This window comes from Spermophilus citellus (genome assembly GCF_964194105.1).
Source record: "Spermophilus citellus genome assembly, chromosome: 3".
In the NCBI taxonomy this organism is placed as follows: domain Eukaryota; kingdom Metazoa; phylum Chordata; class Mammalia; order Rodentia; family Sciuridae; genus Spermophilus; species Spermophilus citellus.
Genome location: NC_138184.1, coordinates 146,996,401 through 147,015,360, shown reverse-complemented (window position 1 = coordinate 147,015,360; position 18,960 = coordinate 146,996,401). Strand labels below are relative to the sequence as shown.

At 39.2% G+C, this 18,960-nt stretch overlaps 1 protein-coding gene across 3 annotated transcripts in view; it reads right to left on the bottom strand.

Annotated features, from left to right (window-relative positions):
• Positions 1–18,960, bottom strand: part of OSBPL3 (oxysterol binding protein like 3) — a 187,029-nt gene that overhangs the window by 69,117 nt on the left and 98,952 nt on the right. The window contains exons 3-10 of one of the 3 annotated variants that reach the window (XM_081285669.1): positions 12,163–12,279; positions 11,948–12,001; positions 10,943–11,056; positions 7,202–7,369; positions 6,490–6,613; positions 4,105–4,208; positions 3,811–3,903; positions 2,518–2,674 (exon numbers count right to left, since the gene is read on the bottom strand). In XM_081285669.1, coding sequence (XP_081141795.1) covers positions 2,518–2,674; positions 3,811–3,903; positions 4,105–4,208; positions 6,490–6,613; positions 7,202–7,369; positions 10,943–11,056; positions 11,948–12,001; positions 12,163–12,279 — 931 coding nt within the window. The remainder of the gene's footprint in view (positions 1–2,517; positions 2,675–3,810; positions 3,904–4,104; positions 4,209–6,489; positions 6,614–7,201; positions 7,370–10,942; positions 11,057–11,947; positions 12,002–12,162; positions 12,280–18,960) is intronic. The other 2 variants (XM_081285671.1, XM_081285670.1) reach the window with 2 other exon arrangements.

Below are 18,960 nucleotides of genomic sequence, written 5' to 3'. Positions count from 1 at the left end.
AATCAAGTTCACAGCTCGTCATGTCTAACAAGGACTTGAAATAATAGGATAGGTATATGTTGGGTTCCACTTGGTCTACAAAACCAGGAGAATTCAGATGCATTTGACAAAAGTAGGTCACATAGACTGTTACATCAATGGAATTCAGCTGCTTCAAAATTAGCCCCTTAGAACAGTGATGCTGGCAAAAAAAAAAAAAAAAAAAAAAAAAAAAAAAAAAAAAAAAAGAAAAAGAAAAAGCAATTGGCCCCATCAGTGACAAAACAAGATTTACACAGGAAGACAGGTCAAGATGCTTGAGTTTGAAGACATGAAAGCAGAAAAGCATGTCAGTCAGAGGACTACCAGCAAATCTGAGAGCTGTCTATTCCCTGAAGCCCCACAAGTAGGGTCCATGGAGGAGACTTCCTGCAAGTGTGAATGCACACAGCTCCCTAGGCTGCCTGTGGTACTCACAGTCCCACAGCCCAGGGGATAAGGATGTTGCTGAATAAGCCACTTGGAACTGTCTTGCAGCACTAACTTTGACCTCCTTGAGGTACGTGGTGACTCTGCAGCCAGCTGATTTCACAGAGCCCCCAAAGACAGAACAGCTGGCTGGGGGTCCATTACAGACCTTCAGAGACGTGGAGATTCTACGGGTGATCAGGTGATCAGATGAATGGAGCCACTCTACACAGAACCTCTGCCCTGACAAGGGAGCAGCTTCTGCCACCTGGATAAAATCCAAGGTCTTTCCCTGCAGTAGGGAGGCATCGACTTTTCATTTAAAACAGACAGTGCATATTATTAAAAAGTAATGATGTTTTAAAAGAATTTCCTCCCTATAAACCTAAAATGCTCTAAATGTAACTGTTTCTTTAAATATTAAAAAATGCCCAAGGGGCATTTAAAAAGCTCTTAAGGGGTGGACCAGGCAACCCTTCACATTTACAGATAGACTGTATAATATCAAAATAATCACCGAGGGAAAAAATAATTTTTATCCTCTAAAACACTGAGACATTCTAGTGGTGAATAAGATAGGGTCTGAGAGAGGAATCTGTAAAAAACATGAAATGGTTTACTTTAAAAATGTAATATATTTTCTCTTTAAGAAAAGTTTAAAATGTATGAAAATTTAAAGAAAAAAGATGATAAGTACTTGTAATTTCAGCCTCCATCATGAAAACACTTCTAGAATTTTTAGTGTACCTACGTATGCCAGGCATATATCAATTTTTTTCCTTGAAAAATGGGGCCATACCTATACAATGTTTTGTAACCTTTCATTTTTATGCAATGACACACTGTGGGCATCTTTTCCATGTCTATAAAAATTAACCATGGCTACCTCCTGTAAGGTCAGAGAAACACCCTTATAAGTAAGGAGCATGTAAATTGGGGTCAGGCAAGTTGGGATTCAAGTCTCACGCTGGCTACTTTATAATCACAAGATCCTCCGTTAGCTTCTCTAAGCCTCTGGTCTCTCATCTCTGCAACAGAGATTTAAATATTTTATTGCTCAGCAGTTTTCCATTATATGGGATGTAACACGGTTTGTTTGTTGACGGACACTGAGTTGTTTCCAGTCTTTGGCTTACACAAATAAACCTGCTCTGAACATTTGGGTATAGGTTTTTACATGGACATAAATTTTAATTTCTCTAGGATAAACACCCAGGAATGTGAATGTTGGGTTGTATGGTAAGTATGTTTAGTCTTACATAACACTACCAAACTACTTTCCAGAGCACTGCACCTTTAACATTTAATACAGCCACCAGCAATATATAAGAGATTCTGTTCCTGTGTATCTCACCAGTATTTGATACTGCATTAAAAAAAATTATCTGTTCTAATAGGTGTGTAGTGTTATCTCATCAATGACTTTAATTTGCATTTCCCTAATAGCTAAAGATGTTAAACTCCCATTTCTAACTTTTGATTCAAAGAAACATGCTATAGTGCTATAGTGAATAGTCTTATTTGGATAAATTTTAAGTTAACTAATTGCTACAAATGGACTCTTCAAAGTAAAACTGCTTGATAGGCATATTTTTAAAAATGCTTGAAACATAATATCATAGTTTTCTCCAGAAAAGTGAATTGCCCAGCTTTTAGAATATGTCATCCCTTAGTATCATGTTCTCCTATATACTTTACAGCATCTCTTGATGACTAATAAATGTAAATGCTGGGAAAATAGTTTTATATTGCATTGTTTAGGGAATAATGACAAAAAAAAGTCTGTAGCTGTGATTTTTTTTTAGAGAAATATTTTCAATTTGCAGTTTGTTGGATCTAGGGCTTCTGTCAACTGTATAGCAAACAATCTCCCTGTCTCTTCTAAGAGGTTAAAAGGAAACTTGCGAATACACCTCCACTATCAAGGAAATGAATACAAATTAGGTTGCTCACGTTCTTAATAGAGCAGAAAATGAACCAACTATGACACGCTCTCCAAGGACATTCCAGTTTCAGGCATGTGTCAAACACATTCATCAAACACACTAAAAAGAAGGAAAGCTCACTTACCTTTATGGGCAACATGACACAGATCTTCCTGCATTTTAGAAAACTCTGATGAGGTTTCAGAACCATCAGAATAATTTTTATCTTCTCCAAAATCTAGTGTTGACAGATTAGGATTGGAGGAATGTAGTCTTACAGGGCCAGAAAAAGGTTTAGGGACCTAAAGTGACACCAAAGGGAGAGATTTCTGTTCAGATGCAGACTGTTCAGAACATGTACTTGATTCTAAGATTGGAACCTATTAAGGAAAGAACATTTTATAGGGAGTCTTCCTACTTACTGAGTGTTAACTTGGAAGAAAAACAAATAAAAACTCAGGAGAAAACTTTCCACAGCAACTTGATTCTTATGAAATAAAAATGGGTGAAAAAAATCATATACTCATTTGGAGATGATAGAAGTATTAAAGCTATGGGTTGAAAATGACAGCTAAACCTGCCAGGCTTTCATTTATACTCAGTTCCTTCCTCCCTCCTGCCATCATCACCAAGCAACTAGATGCTAATAATGAATAGGTTTTAAAGTGCTCTTCTTTATTTGCACCAGGGCTTCTACAAAACATACTAGCTTCTCACGTGTGTGCATGGAACATTCTTTGAAAATGTTTAAGTTCAACATATAAAGTGCTTTGATCCAAAGAGTATATACAAGAGTACATCAGATGATATATCCAAAAGCTTGGGATTTGTTTTTATTCTTACAATGTTGCCATTTAATATGTAATATGTAATGCTATTTAATATGTAATATGCAAATCTTGGCCTGTGATTTAGCTGTGCATTGGAAAAGACAGCTCCTAGAATGACACAGTGAATTTTTGGTGGGGAACTGAAAGTCTGGAGAAAAATAGCAAGAGAGAGCTCCCACAATGTCTTGGGCCCAGAGACTGAGGCCTGTGGGTTCAGAGGGATGATAAATCCACTGAGCTTCAGCAGGAGAGGTGAGTCAAAGCACAGAGTCACAGCAGCCACAAAAACAGGACAACCACCCAAGCAAGAAGAGGGCAGGCAGGCTAAACATTACAGGGGAAAAAACCAAAAGTCCTAGAAATGGTGGCAGTCCCTCCAACTCCATGCCATTTTCCTTTAGAAAATACTCTCTCCCCTGCCCAATACCCATTACAAGCTTAAACTACTATTCAGAGGGTCTAAGCGATGAGCTCATGTCTCTACATGCAGTATCGGAGAGAACAACTCCAGAGCATTCACTTGTCTGTTCTATTTAAGTCCAAGTAGCCCCAGCACATGGCATGCAGATCCAGCAGGAAAGCAGCTTGCTGGCGGAAGTAACGGTTACCTGCAGCGTTCCTTTAGCATCTTTGCCAATAGCTCTGGACCGCCACCTCCTGTGTGATCTTTTTTCCTTTTTGGGACTTTCAAAAACTCCACCCTTTGTTTCAAAACAGGAAAGAGAGGACAGACAGTAAGGTCCACCAAACCAATAGGGATAAATGCCCAGCAAAGTGACCACTTCCATCCCCTTGAGTTTGGCTCAAGCAACTGGCCAGACAACACCCATTGTTAGTCAAAGGCTGGGGAGGAGAAAGGAAGGCAGAAGCCAGAAGGCGAACAGAGGAGGGCTTGAGCTAACCTGGATGGCATTGATGGCAGGAGCCGAGTATGTCCGATGCAAGACGTCCATACTTTGTAGCAGCTGGCTCATTTCCACCAGGTAAGCATGGCAGTGTGCCAGGTCTATGAGGGAAGAAAAGGGGAATGCTCACAATTCTCTACCAGCAAAAGGGATCACTGTGCTGGCACCAGAGATTGTTCTTTTTGTATATTAGAGTTTCTATCTGTACAGGTAGGAAACTTTAGTTCCTTTGTTACAGGAAAGGTTGTAGACTTTAGTGGAAAATCAGGCTGCCTTAGTTTGAATCCACTTAATGAACTGTGATTCTTGGGCAAATGACATAATGCTCTGGGACTCAGTTCCCTCATCTAGAGACTGGGAATCAGTACACACTTAGCTGACAGAGTTATTTAACTGAGCTGATACATGCAGAGTACTCAGATGGCCTACAGTATGAACAAAATAAATCAGACAGCAGCATTATTATTTTTTAAAATTTTTTTTAGTTGTTAATGGACCTTTACTTTATTTATATGCAGTGCTGAGAATTGAATTCAGTGTCTCACACATTAGAGGCAAGTGCTCTACCACTGAGCTACAACCCCAGCCAAGCATTATTTTTTTAATATTTATTTTTCAGTTGTAGTTGGACACAATGCCTTTATTTATCCTTTTATAACTTTATTTTATTTTGTTTATTTTAAAATTTTTTTAGTTGTAGATGAACACAAAATCTTTACACTTTTATTTGTTTATTTTTATATGGTTCCAGGGATCAAACCCAGTGTATCATGTGTGCTAGGCAAGCGTTCCACCACTGAGCCATAACCCCAGTCCTAATACCTTTATTTTATTTATTTTTATGTGGGGCTGAGAATCAAACCCAGGGCCTCACATGTGCTAGGCAAGCGCTCCAGTGCTGAGCCATATAACCTAGCCCAGCATAATAATCCTGCAATAATAGGATACTGCTACCCACTTGTAAAGACCCAATACACATTAAATGGATGTGTTGATCATGGACCTGAATGAGGATAATGAATAGCTTCTGCAGTTGGACCTGACATGATAGAAGAGTACTCTCAGACCTGATCAGTAACTTAAAAGAGCCCACAACTGGCTGTTTACTAGATGCTTATGGATATTTTTGCTGAGGGAATTAAGGTCCAAAGGAATTAGGTAGTGACTTTTAAATTTTGGTGTCATCAGAAACAACTGGAAACTTGTTAAGACACCTATTGTTGAGTTCCACCAGTTTCTGATTTAGATCATCTGGGATGGGCCTGAGAATCTGCACTTCTAATAAGTTTCCCTGCCAGGCCAATGCTGCTGGTGCAGAAGCAACATTTTAGGGACCACTTCACCAAGCTATTACTCAGGGAAGTTCACGAATGGTGTTTATTGGAAGGGTAAAGCCTCCAGCATCCATGGCTCAGTAGAAATAATATCTACATTCAACAAGATGGAAACCAATTTTCAAGGATAACACCTAACATCTTTCTAAATTATTGCTTTAAAATCACCTGGAGACTTTTTTTTTCTTGTTTGGGATTGAACCCAGGGGCACTTTACCACTGAGCTATATCCCCAGCCCTGGGATCCTCCTCTGTCAGCCTGAGCAGTTGCTGGAATTGTAGGTGTGCACCACCATGCCCAACTGGAAACATTTTTGTTTTTAATTGCATATGTACAAGTCCCACCCTTAGACAATTAAATCAGAACCTTCTCCGTCCCACTGGTGATCATTCTTTTTTTGGACGAGTCTCAGCTAATTAAACTTAAGAACACTGAGATTCATTGTGGTAGGAAGGCTCAATGTTGGCTCCTATCAAAATCTCCTGAGGATCTTTGGAAAATCAGTGCCACCAGGGACCCACCCCAGACTAATTTAAAGAACATTTTTGGAAGAGAGACCCAGGCATGGGTATTCTTGCATTTTAAAACTCTTTTGATGATTCTAATGTGCAGCCAAGGGAGTCAACACCTACATTGTGGGGCTCTCTATTTGGTCACCCATTCACCTCTGGAACACTAATTCTTAATCATGAAGGTGCATCAGAACCATTTTTGGCACTTATAAAAAGAGAGAGCACCATGCAGTTCAAAGCCCTGGAGACCCGGATTCATGGGCCCAGGTGGAAGTTAGGTATCTGTACTCAAAAGACTAGAAAAGCAAACCTGTCTCATGGACACACAGGCAAGGATGAAAAGGTCTGAAAGGAAAGTGTCTTTTGTTGGCAATGAGTGCAACCTTAATTAGCAGAATATAGGTTATTAGCAAATGAGAGAGAATATTAGCAAATGAAACTAGAGAAGGGAAGGTCACAAATTCATCTGAGGGTAAACAAACCAGCATCAGTTCAGAGCCATGACAGAAAGAAGCCAAGGTTTCTGGTCACTTACCTTTTGAGCATTTTTCCATATCCTCTGAAGACTGTAGCCATAAAGGAACTCGTGTCTCTCCACCACAAGAAAATGATAAATTGCTTCCAGTTTGAAATGAATTCTGCTTTGATATACTGCTACGCTGTTCCACAGATGACAAGAGCACATTATAAATGAAAACAGAGCCCAGTAGGGACACTTTAGGGTAAAGGATAATAGAGTGGGTTAGTTGCTAATAGACACCATCTGCCTATAATGGGAAGAAGCTTCTAGCAAAATATCACACAGGAGGCCCTTATATCTTTGGCTGTCACCCCACCTTGGCCATACTATGCTATGAGACCTCAGCTGATGGTCCTTATTTTTTTTCCTGTCAAATGGTAATACCAAAGTAATTATATAAATGTTTGAAAATATTCTGTAATCCTAAATGACTGTACATGTATGTAATGCATTTTACAACCAGGTAAGAAAATCAAGGTCAAACTGGTCAAAAGACTGCTACAGAGATCTGGGATACTGAGCTGTTCCTTATATACTCTCACACCATTACCAGATGCTCATCTCATCTGGATTCTGACTCACTGGACAAAGAGAATAATTAAGTACCAGCCCAACTTCCCTGTTCCTGCACTCAAACCCTTCCTGAGACCTAGTTCTTGAGATGGTCCTCCCTCTTCAAAGTTCATTATTCCCCTTTCATGTTCATTATTGGCAAAACACTTATTACCTTCCTATTAGAAATGGAGTCAAATGTCCCAGGTGCAGAATCTGTGACAGTCGACCCTGGGAAAAAGTGATTAACTTCATGTGGAAACATGGCGATTTCATTCTGGCGATACATTCTATGGTGACGAAGTTTGGATACCCACTCATCAAAGACTTCTTCTGACTTCACCTAAAATGAGTTCAATTGAAAGGAAGAAACCAGATAGTCCCTTGCTAAAAGGAAAAAATATTCATCAAATTGAGGTCAGTATTCACATGCTCTTTATAATGGGGCACATGTAGAAATAGCCTCTACTGACTACATTTCTTGTGCTCCATGGGAAGAAGTTTGAGGAGGAAATAGTAACACTTGTCCTCATAAAGAATATAGGTTTTGTTTGAGAGGGTCCAATTGTTGTTACATACATTCAAGTATATGTATATATATTTTTATATAAATATATATTTCAATGACATATGTGTATATACATATATTTCATACACACACACACACACACACACACACACACACACGATATTGAACCCAGGGGTTCTCTACCATGGAGCTATAGCCCTGTCCCTTTCATTTTTTATTTTGAGACAGGGTCTCACTAAGTTGTTCAGTCTGGACTCAAACTTTCAATCCTCCTGTCTTAGCCTCCCATCACTGGGATTACAGAAGTGTGCCACTGCACCAGGTTTGTTATGCTATTTTAAAGAAACCAAAACAGTACTAGTTATATTAAACAACAAATAAACTGAAATTTATATTTGTCTCTTATAGCATTTCTGATTCTTAAGTCCCAGCTTTTCCTATCCCCTCTGAATATTATTGGCACCATATTTCTTTCTAAACTCTTATAATTCAAACTTTTCAGATTAATCCTCTCTGAACTGGAATAAATTAGTAAATTCTTTCTAAAATATTTAACCTTGTTCTTCTACTCTGACAAAGGGGATATTGCTGAAAAGTTATGTTAATGAATGTGAAAATTACTTAAAAGAATGTCTTTCCCACTCTCAGATAAAGAAGAGTATCTGAAAAAGTGTTATGAAGCATAATCATCATTTATTGTGTACACATTTAGTCATTCTCTTCACAGATGAGTGACTATCAATTTATAATACCTGGGAAGAATGTAATTCATAATTTGTATTAGAAAATATTTCAAATGTTCATAAAAATGCTAGAAAGAATAGAGAAAGCACCCATGTGCCATCGATATTTCTTAAAAGTCAATATTTGTGTGTGAGAGAGTATATTAATATTTTCAAGGTGAAAAATGATAAACACCTGCATTTTAGGGCATAAATACTCATGAAGCTGCAAATTCAAATAACCCAAAAGGATGTCTCATTGGTTAACTTCCAAGATAAAAAATTCAGTCAATCCTGTGAAAATCTTTCCCAATGCTACAGCTGAGAACAGGGTGTGCAAATAAACATTGGAGGCATCATCCATCGAGAAACTGTCAGGTTGGCTTCTGTATGGATGAGGAGCAGCACCTACAGGACCCAAGGCTCCCATGTGTCGTTTACAGAAAGAAACAACACAGACAGACATCAGCTTGGTGTCTCCTCTATCTTATGTTCCTGAAATGCACTTCATTTCCCAGATGTGGTTAAGAGAAATTTTGTGAGAATCTTTTGTCATACTTGCACTGATGTACTCTCAGAGGCCCTTAATGCCAAAGTGCTCATTGTGACTCATCTTTTATTGGTTAAATAAGGTAGAAGAAAAACAGCACTGAAAGCACTATATTAAAAAAATGACCATGGTTCTGTTCCAGCCCCTCCAGTAATTCCAGGACTATGGAAGGACAGTTCTGTGACCTCTCTGTTGCCCAGACCCCTCGTCTATAAAATGAGGGAGTGGACTGGAAGACCTGACATTGAAGCCATGAACTAGAACCCTCAGGTAACTACACCCTAACACTCACAGCCTCAGCTAATATTCAGAAGAAAGAATAAGCCAAACAGATCCAAAAGTAAATCACGCAGAAATTTAATTTATCATGATATTAGTATTCAATGTATCTTAAGACATTTGAACTCTTTAAAAATTAGGAGTTAATTATCATTTTTATTCTATTAACTACAAAAGTATATAAACAAGAACCTAATATTTCCTGACAATGTCAAAACACAGTACAAAGAGTAACTAGAAGTACATGGAAAAATAACCTAAGCCGTTCTTTTAGAAACTGACCACGAAATGGGGCTTGGAGTTGGGGTTAATATTTGTCCTATACTTTTCCCCCCAAGATTCTAGGTTGTTCCCCCACTTCACACTAGTTATCTGCAAGCAGGAGTGATTTCATCCCCCGGAGAATCTTGGCAATATTTGGAGACATTTTCGATTGTCACACTTAGAAGGGTACCATCAGCATTCAGTGGGTTAAACAAGAGGCAAGCATGCTGCTAAACATCCCACAATGCCCAGGACAGTCCCACAATAAAGAATCATCCTGTTCACAGCGCCAACAGTGCTGAGGTTGAGAAACCCTGCTTTACAGTGAGCTAATGCAGAGCTTCAGGTGAGGCTAAGGGACAGGGTGCACTTGATTGTCTTGCCCAGCCAATCAAACACATGCATGTGTTAGGCCCATGTTGCTCATCGTGCACATGCTGGAGGTGACAGGGACACATTAGGACCTGGAGCTCATGATCTTGCACTCTTATTTTCCTAACGTTCAGCCCCAAATCCAAAGTAAGTTGGCCAAGTAAGAAAAGTCTTAGTATCTTCTCAATTTCTAATACTGTTTCCACCTAATAATAAAAAACAGTAACTAAACTTGTTGAGTTTACTGTGGGCCAGACTTTATGCCAGTTTTTAATATGTAGCCCTATAAGAGAAGCACTTTAGACTGTAACACTTTTTTTTTTTTTTTTTTTTTTTTTAGGTAAGAAAACAGACTTTCAAAGATTAAATAATTGACCAAAGTTCAACAGTTTGTAAGCAGCCATGTCAGGATCTAACTAGTTCTGGATCTCAGGTTTCATGCTTTAACTTCCTATACCACTTGTAGGGGAGAGAAAAGAAGGTAAACAGATTTGAGACTCACACTTAAAGAGAAAAAACTTCTGATATTTCTCTATAGTATGAGAATTTTAATGGGATCCCTATAAAATTAGCTGAAATTGTAAGACTGGGCTCCACAGATTAAATATTGTATTTCAGGGAACATATTCTAACCTATGGTAAATGGTTATTTATTAAAGATGGTATATGTCAAGAGCTTTGTAATATTTTGAACAACTAATAATAAAATAAATAAATAAATAAAGATGGTGCTGCAGGTGGAGAAGTGATATGAAAACATGAATTTTTTTTTTTGTTGTTGTTATCCATCACTGCACAATCACTAGAGAGGAGGAGTGGTATTTGAAGGATGAGATAAGAAGAATGCTAACCCTTCAAGCAATGTTCTACACAATGGAGAAGGGTCCCATCATAATATCAACAGGGTCCATTAGGAACACTTTGGTGATGAATATCTACATATTGGCTGAATGTCCAAAAGGCGACTATATAGTGACTGACAATCTCTCCTCAGTATAAAGGGGTTCTGTACAACCTTGCTGGGGGAAGTGGTGCACACCTTTGGTTCTAGCTACTTGGGAGCCTGAAGCAGGAGGATTACTTAAGTCCAGAAGTTCAAGGTAGCCTAGGCAACATGGCAAGATCCTGTATCAAAACAACAAAAACAAACCCCCAAAAGGGCTCTGCACATGGGAGAAAGCACCCGGGAAGCAGACTCACCTTCAGATGGTAGATGTGCTCCTCTGTGTCAAGATCGATGCACTTGGATGACTTCTTTACAGACATCACCGAGAGCCCCACGTCAATACAGCCATGCAGCTTTTCTCTTTCTATCTACAGACCATGAAAAGGGTCACTTGAGAATCACGGTGTTGTAAGTAATAGTCACTTTCCCCACTCTCCCCACCCTTCCCCTCACCTTCCGCTTCCACTAACACAGACACCACCACTGATGGAGCACGTGTGTGAGCCAACACTGAGTTCGGCACTGTGCACACGCTGTCTTCTTCACTCTGTGAGGTAGGAGGCACTCTCCATGCTTCACAGAGGAGGAGACTGAGGTGCAGAGAGGTTCAGTGACAAGTAGTTCACACAGCAGGTATGGGAGGAAACAAGGAACCATGGATTGACTCCCAGGACAAGGAATGAACCTGTTTGTTGTACTGGCTCCTGCTGAATTAATGTCTGGTGTCCACGTTCATTTAGAAGGGACTTAAAAGGAAGAGGATGGACAGGAGGCTAAAGGAGGCTAGGAGGGGAGGAATGGCAGAGAGGAGGACCCTCCAGGGGCAGGCCTACTGGCCATTTAGAGCCCTTACAGGGTGACTGCCTAGTGTTACCTCCAAGAGGAACGTCTTGTTGGCCAGGGCCTTTTCTGCCAAGACCCTCAGTCTCTATAAAGAGTGGGAATGCCAATCATATTAGTTGCAAGGATGTCCTTTCCCACTTGAAAACCTCTAAGACCAGAACAGACCCATGGCGACATGGCGGGGTCTTAGACGCATCCCTGACCTCCACTTGACAGGGGGACTGAGCCCACCTAGAACCCAGGGACAAGACAGCAGGGGTCGGGCACTTCTGTTCCTCCTGGAGAAACTACTGCCCTCTGTGGCTTCCAGTTCAGGGCACTGTGACCCTCAACTGTACACATTCTCACTCCTGAGATGATGTCGAATACCCCTGCAGAATTCTTTAGCGGCATGCTGAACCAATGAGAAGACTTACATCCGTTTGGCTCTTGGCATATTTCAAGATTCCTTTGTCGAGGTAGAAAAATCTCTGGGGGAAGAAAGTACAATTCATTGAGATGTTCCACTGAAGCATCCCCGTCCAGCTCTCAAATTTCAACTTCAAATCAAATGTTTAAGTGCCCCCAGAACTGGGTGCTCAGTGGGGTAGGGTGGGTACATGTAAAGGAGAGGCCAAGGCCAATGTCTTACCTTGTGCCAGCCTTTTAAGGGCCATTTCCTCTTTTTCAGCAAAAATCCTTTCTGAACAGGCGGCTCCTGGGTGTAATTCATCTCCCCCCTCAGTCCTTCCACCACTTCCCAGCTGTCCTGTTCCAACAAAAGAGTCCATGCTAAATATCTATCTTTAAAAAAAAAAATAATAACATAAAGAAGCATTTCATACAATCAGAAAATCTATCAAAGATGAGCCTGGCTGTGTTTGTTGGGGAAAAAGAAATTCAAATTTAATTTCCATTCAGTCCTTGGACTTTAAAGATTTAATGCTATCATTCAGTGGCATTGAATTTGTTTTTTTTTTTTTCTTAAAGTCCTCTTTTAGAAGGGAATGTTCCTTTCTCTTTTTGTGTTTGAACCTTGACAATCACAGCTAAAGGGAAAGATTTTACTGCAAGTTCTATTTTTGTTCACCTTGACATCAGCACACAATTACTGTTCACTCACTAGACTCCGATCTAAATGTTAACCGAAAGCTACAGGCATCAGGATGGGAAGGATGTGTGTGCGTGTGTGTGTGTGTGTGTGTGTGTGTGTGTGTTAGAGTTGGCTTAAGACATGGCCAAAAAAGTATGAGACTGGATGCAAGTTAGTAAGCATGACAATTTGACTGAAATAATAATTTAGTTGACAATTAATTGTCTTCAAAATTGAGTATTTAAGTAATGAAAATCTTGAAGCATCAAACAGATGATTTGGCGACAGGTGTTTTCACCCTATTTTTCCAGAAATGATTTTTTTTCTCATTTTCAAAAACTTACCTTTTTTTTTTTTTTTGAGTCATTTGTAGTTTTGAAGAGATACAAACAGTTGTTGCAATTAATCTTCCATTGTGGTTATTTAGATAATTTCAACTAAATTGAAAACAAATTTTAATTTCAAAAACATTAAAAATTCTGAAAATTTATTTTAGAATTCATAAATCATTGCTAAGTTATAAGATAAACCAAAATCAGCAATAACACAGTTACTGAGAGTTACTTTTACAAGTATTATGTATGCTTTTTATTGGGATATAGTGTATATGAAATGTACGTATCTGAAGAGTTCAACTTGAATTTATACACACTTCAGTAACTACCATCCAGATCAGCTATAAGTCTTTTCCTACCTGGCCAAGATTTCACATTAACTACCTTTCTCTGAGTCCAAGCTCCAGCCTCCAGGCAGAGGCCAGAGGTGCCTGGAGAGAGACAGTAAGCCTGGACCTGCACCAGGGAGCAAAGGTAGTTACATTCAGGTTCCAGGACACAAATGGTCTCACAGGGCCGGCATGGACATGGAGAGAAGCCCTCAGTGGCTCAATTCCATGTTGCCATCAAGCCCAATACTTTTTCTGTAACAAGAATTCTTTCCTCCATGTTTAAAAAAAAAAAAAAAAAAGAATTCTTTCCTACATTAGCAACTAGCTATTTCTCTAAGGATCCTGACAGATCTATGCACCTCCTATCTGATTGCCTTTCACTGTGAATGGAGTTAAAGGTACATTCCAGAGGTGTGAAATCCACAGAGGTCTCCTAGAATCTGGAGCTATGAAAGGGATTTCTTTGATAAAAAAAAAAAAAAAAAAAAAAAAAAAAAAGAGAAAGAAAAAAAAATTCAGCTTTCAATGTAGAGAATTTTTTTTTCAGAAAGATAGCAACATGGAATGAGATTTCTTCATAGCAATTATTACCAATTATTCAAAGTCACTTAATTACACCCAGACAATAATTGGAGACAGCATATCATTAAGTGATGGGAAGCCACACTTCTTATTACATAAAAACCACAAAAATTTATGCTCATATGTATTTTAGCCATTCCTCAAAATTAAAGTGTTTTGCTTGTCTAAATGTTAATGAATCGTTAAGATTCCTAAGTTAAAAATGCTGTCTCCTCCAGAGGTGGATAGAGACTCCATCAATGTGCTATCTTCCTTTCCAAAGGCTCGCCATTCATTTATGATAATATATAGGTTTATCATCTCTACAGGACAAAAGGCTCCTTGAGAGTAGACGTTTACTAATGATTTCCTCACGATTTCTAACCTGCTATCCTGTGAATAGCAGGTATATGATGGCAAGTGAATAATCATGGTCCTGGAATAAGGTTGTCAATAGATTCACACTCTTGGAATGTTATAATTTGGCATGAACTTGAAGTGTGCACATTATCAATGGGCCAAATGACTATTTACAAATTAGGTACAATGTACCCATATTTGTGAAAGAGGGGTGTGTGTAGTGTTATTATTAAATGTAAATTGAAGGCTCCAAATCCTCTGTAAAGTACTCTAAGTGGATCAAGCCCTTTGGATTTGTCTGAAGACTGCTGAGCAGAAGGCAACCTGCTGAGTGCTAATACTAAGCAATCATGCACATCTGCTCAGTACCTCCCATTGGGCACAGAGCAAATGCCAAGGGGATTAGCTGTCATTGCATACTTCACAAAAAGTGGGGGGATGGATAAAATCACACCTGTAGTTTAAAGGAAAACAAGAATTAAATTTCAAAATAATTTCAACGATTCACATGAGAACTAGATTGCCCCTGAATTCTTGAGACATAGTACATTCCTCCCAGTGAGCCAACAAAGAGCAGGGAATTAGGGCAAATATGTTGACCTTTAACATAAATAAGTCAAAAAAGGTTTGCTTCATTTTTTTCCCTACAAAATGTCCTTTTTTTCCTCCTCATTTTATCTCCCACCTGGGCTCAGAACTTGAAACTGTTGCCAGGTTGGAAAAGCTAAGTTTGAAGTATTTAAGAAAGTGAAGGCTCCCCTTGGCTGGGAGAGAAAGTGCTGCAGCCAACTCCTTTCCTGGGCTCCACATCCAAATCTTCCCACCCCAGCTTGCTTGTGTGTCACCATTCTTGAATTGGTGGCTGACACCTGACAGCCAGTCCCCAACCCCCAGTGGTTCTCAGTGGGCTGGGGCTGCTCCCCTGAGCCTGTGGAATCCTGGAGTCACTTGTGTCTGTCACAGTGATGGGGAGATGTCTGGCACCTAATGGCTGTGAGCCAGGAGACAATGTAAGACATCCCAACATGCCTCAGTCTCGCACAATGAAAACGTTGTGCCCCATCCGCCTTTCCAAAGTGTTCTTAGACATTTCTGTAAGTGAAAATCTGCTTCAAAACACTTGGGTGTAGAAGTGGACTGTTTCACACATATACCAATGTATTTTTGCAGGGTTTTTATGCACTCTGAATTTTCAGGAATGCAAGTACTGAATAACTAAGGGAAGACAGTACATACTTTGTTTTTGTTTTTGTTTAACCTTACCAAGCTTCACCCACCATTTGGCTAAACCACATCACTGAAGGCTATGACATATATATTATTAACATGCCTGTGTTGTCTGCATTCATGGTAACTATATTCTACATGTGAGAGTATCTGACCACTTCATTATGTTTTCTGGTATGTCCTGGCTTTTACAGATGGAAAAGTATATTTTAATATTAACCACATTCTTTGAATTTTCCTTTATATTACAGAAAATCATGATGTTGAGAGTTTAAAAAATGTGTACAAATTCCATTTGAGGAGAGTAAAGGGGCCATTAAAATTCTCACAATAAGAGGACATTGGTTAAGGGGATGATGGGATTAAGAAATGCTGATGAACCTGGCACAGATTCTGTGTACTATTGTGGGAAAGAATACCAGGCCAGGACACAGTGTAAATGAAATCACTTTGAAAACTGAAAGGATTTTAATATCTTCTTATAACTAAGTCCTATTGGTTCCATCTTCAAATTTTTCTTTAAAAAAAAAAAACCAAACAAATAAGTTACACATTATTAGAGGAAGAGAAATACCAATAGAGGGAAATACTGTAAATACCCAGGACATGATCTTTGATGATCACTTTCACCACTGATCCTTTGGTGATGAATGAGTGCATGTGCACACACACTAAGCTAGGTATCTTCCATTTTCTCCTCTAGAGCACCCTTCACTTCTCTGTTCTGCTGACTCCATTAGTGGCCTTTCTTGTATCAGAGTTCCAGTTGATTTTGTCCAATAAGGAGCACTGGGGGTTTCAGAAGTTCAGCGCATGGTAGGCCGACTGCATAGCTCTGGTGCAAAGTGAGGCAGAACATCATGGCAGAGGAAAGCTGAGCAGTTCATGATAGCCAGGAAGCACAGAGCAAAGTGTCTATTTCTGTCCCTTCTTCTGTATTCCCAGCCCCAACCCTGACCCAGGCTCTCAATTGATTTCATGGATTGATTTCCCACTTCTTCTAAAATCAACAACCCTTTATTTGCAGGCTCCATTGCCGCCTAGCCTTTGTGCAATATGAAAATGAGTATGACATAGGGTTCATCTTTATTTTCACATCTGTAACTTGTTTACATTGTCTCAGCCTCTGAGAATCTTCTTGATCTTTTCCATCCAAGTAAATTCTTCAAGATTTTAGTTCTGTTTCTACCTCCTTCCATTAAATTTCTAAATTATCTAAACCACATTAGTCAGGTATTCCTGTAAATAATTGTTACTGCTGCCCTTAACCAGATAATTTAGCATTTACTTAACTCGTGATTTTTTTTTCCATTTGTATCCCCAGTGCTTTGTCTTTTCTTTCTAAATTATCATAGGGACCATCTTTTCAATTTGCTTAGAATCTCAGAAAAGTCTTATATATGTAATAGGAACTTGGAGAATTCTCCTGGCTTATTACTTTTTCTTGTCTTTAACCAAGAAAATAGATTCAATTCTCAAACCAAGTAAATGGCACTAGGTAGTTAACTTACAAGTAAGTATTAAGCAGTAACTTCAATTCTGTATAGCATGTGATTTAAGACACAAAACAGTGTCTCAGGAAATATTATCCAGGGGGGTTGCTTGAAAAAATACATAAATAATAATAAGATAAAATTATTAGAGAAAACTTTCTAGCTCTATGAAAGCAAGAACTTTTCTGTCTTCTTTACTTCCTAAAACACTGTATAGTAACTATTAATAAATATATTAAAAGAATTAGTGAAGCAATTACAATAGCTAATGCTAAGTATATATTATATGTCAGAAGCATGTTAATGGCATACTTAGATTATCACACTTAATCCTTGCATAGTCCTTGAAGGTTAGGTTTATTACTATTATTATTTTTTGAATGTGGAAACTAAGGAAAAGAATTAGATAATCTCTCCAATACAAGAAATCTACCTAGTGGTATAGCCAGCCACCTGACTGCAGAGACTACATTTTTAATTGTTCTGCTACATAATCCTGAATGCTGCATCTTTACTGTAGTTTGAAAACGTACATTCTGATGATGAACAAGGAGTGAATCCTATGCAGCAGGGAGATAGTAGTGAGTTAATCCAGGAAGTGGCCAAGACCCCCAAACCACTGATAGGAGTTAGGAAGCAGTGCCCTGTGGGGAGAGATCTGGGATCTCTCTCTGTTCTGTGGTCCTACCACACAGGGGCAGGAAGCTAACCCATGCAAAGACTGCCAAACCTTTAATATCTACATGCACTCTTTAATATCTACAAAGCCTGCCCCATCCCTATCTCAGCCCAGTGAATTCTTATTTTGCCTCAAGCCTCCTTCTCCCAGTAGAAATTCTCTCATTCCTGATGATGGTCAGCATTAACACAAACCTGCTTGCACTGTCCGCCTCCCTGAGAATGTGGGTCCCATGCATTATTCATTATACCTCTGTCTTTATTCATTATAATCTTATTACCTGGAAAATATAGGCCCTCAATAAATATTTACTGAATGAATCTGAGGACAGGGGGAAATAAAAAGTGTCCCACAGGGTGTCGTATTTCAATAAGGCATTAGTAAATGAGCTGAATCTCAGGACAGAAAAAAAATTTAAAAAGAGATGCAGGTATCTCTTGCTAACAGGTGAGTGGCTCCTGCTGTCCTCCACAAACCCGGTGGCTAGGAGTAGGAGATGCACCTGGAATTGAAAATCCTGAAACACTGTGAAGAGTGGACATGGGCCACCTTAGACATCAAGGCCTTGCTGACAGCCCAAGGCAGATGGGCCTATGTCCCATGATATGGGAGTCACACTGAAAGGTCATCATAAATATCAGATGGAGAGAGAAATATGACGGGGGGCTGGGGCTTTAGGGTTTTTGCTTGAGTTTAAGGAAGACAGTTTGGCCCTGTCATCTGGCATTAAATTCAGTCTGTTTTACTGAATGTCTAAAAAGTGCCAAAGATAGAAAACTGCTTTGTGGTTGGAAAGGCAGCTAAGCATTTATTCATACTCATGAGCTGGCCAAGTTCATTTCCATATTGCTGAGTGCACGAATTGAAAGCACTTCCCTCCAGCACAGCTGTTTGCACAGTGTGCAGCTCCTAGGCACCTTTCAAATGCTGAATTCTCAGTTGCTGCCTTTGCAGTGATGTCAGAAATAGAAAATGATTTAAAATTTCATTCTTCTGCAGCTGAAAATGTTGGGAGAGAAGTTTGTGGCTGCCTCTATCTGGCCTGACTAGAGAGTGGGCTGTTCCAATCGCTTGATCTGTTAGGTTTTTAAAAATCACAAGGCCATACTCAGTATTAAATCACATAGAGCCTAATTTAATCTGTTTTGATCGACTTCAAAGGCATTTGTGATCTTGTAAAGCCTATCAAGAAAGAATAAAAATCATAAATAGTCCCTTTTGTGATTATACTATGGACATATGGAAATACTTGTCGATAGATTATCAATTAATAGAACTCTGATGTCAGACCAAGTCTGTACTTAGATTTCAAACACTGAAAGATGGTGGTGTTGCCTATGAAATGCTTTTTTCTCAAGATGTTTTGACCA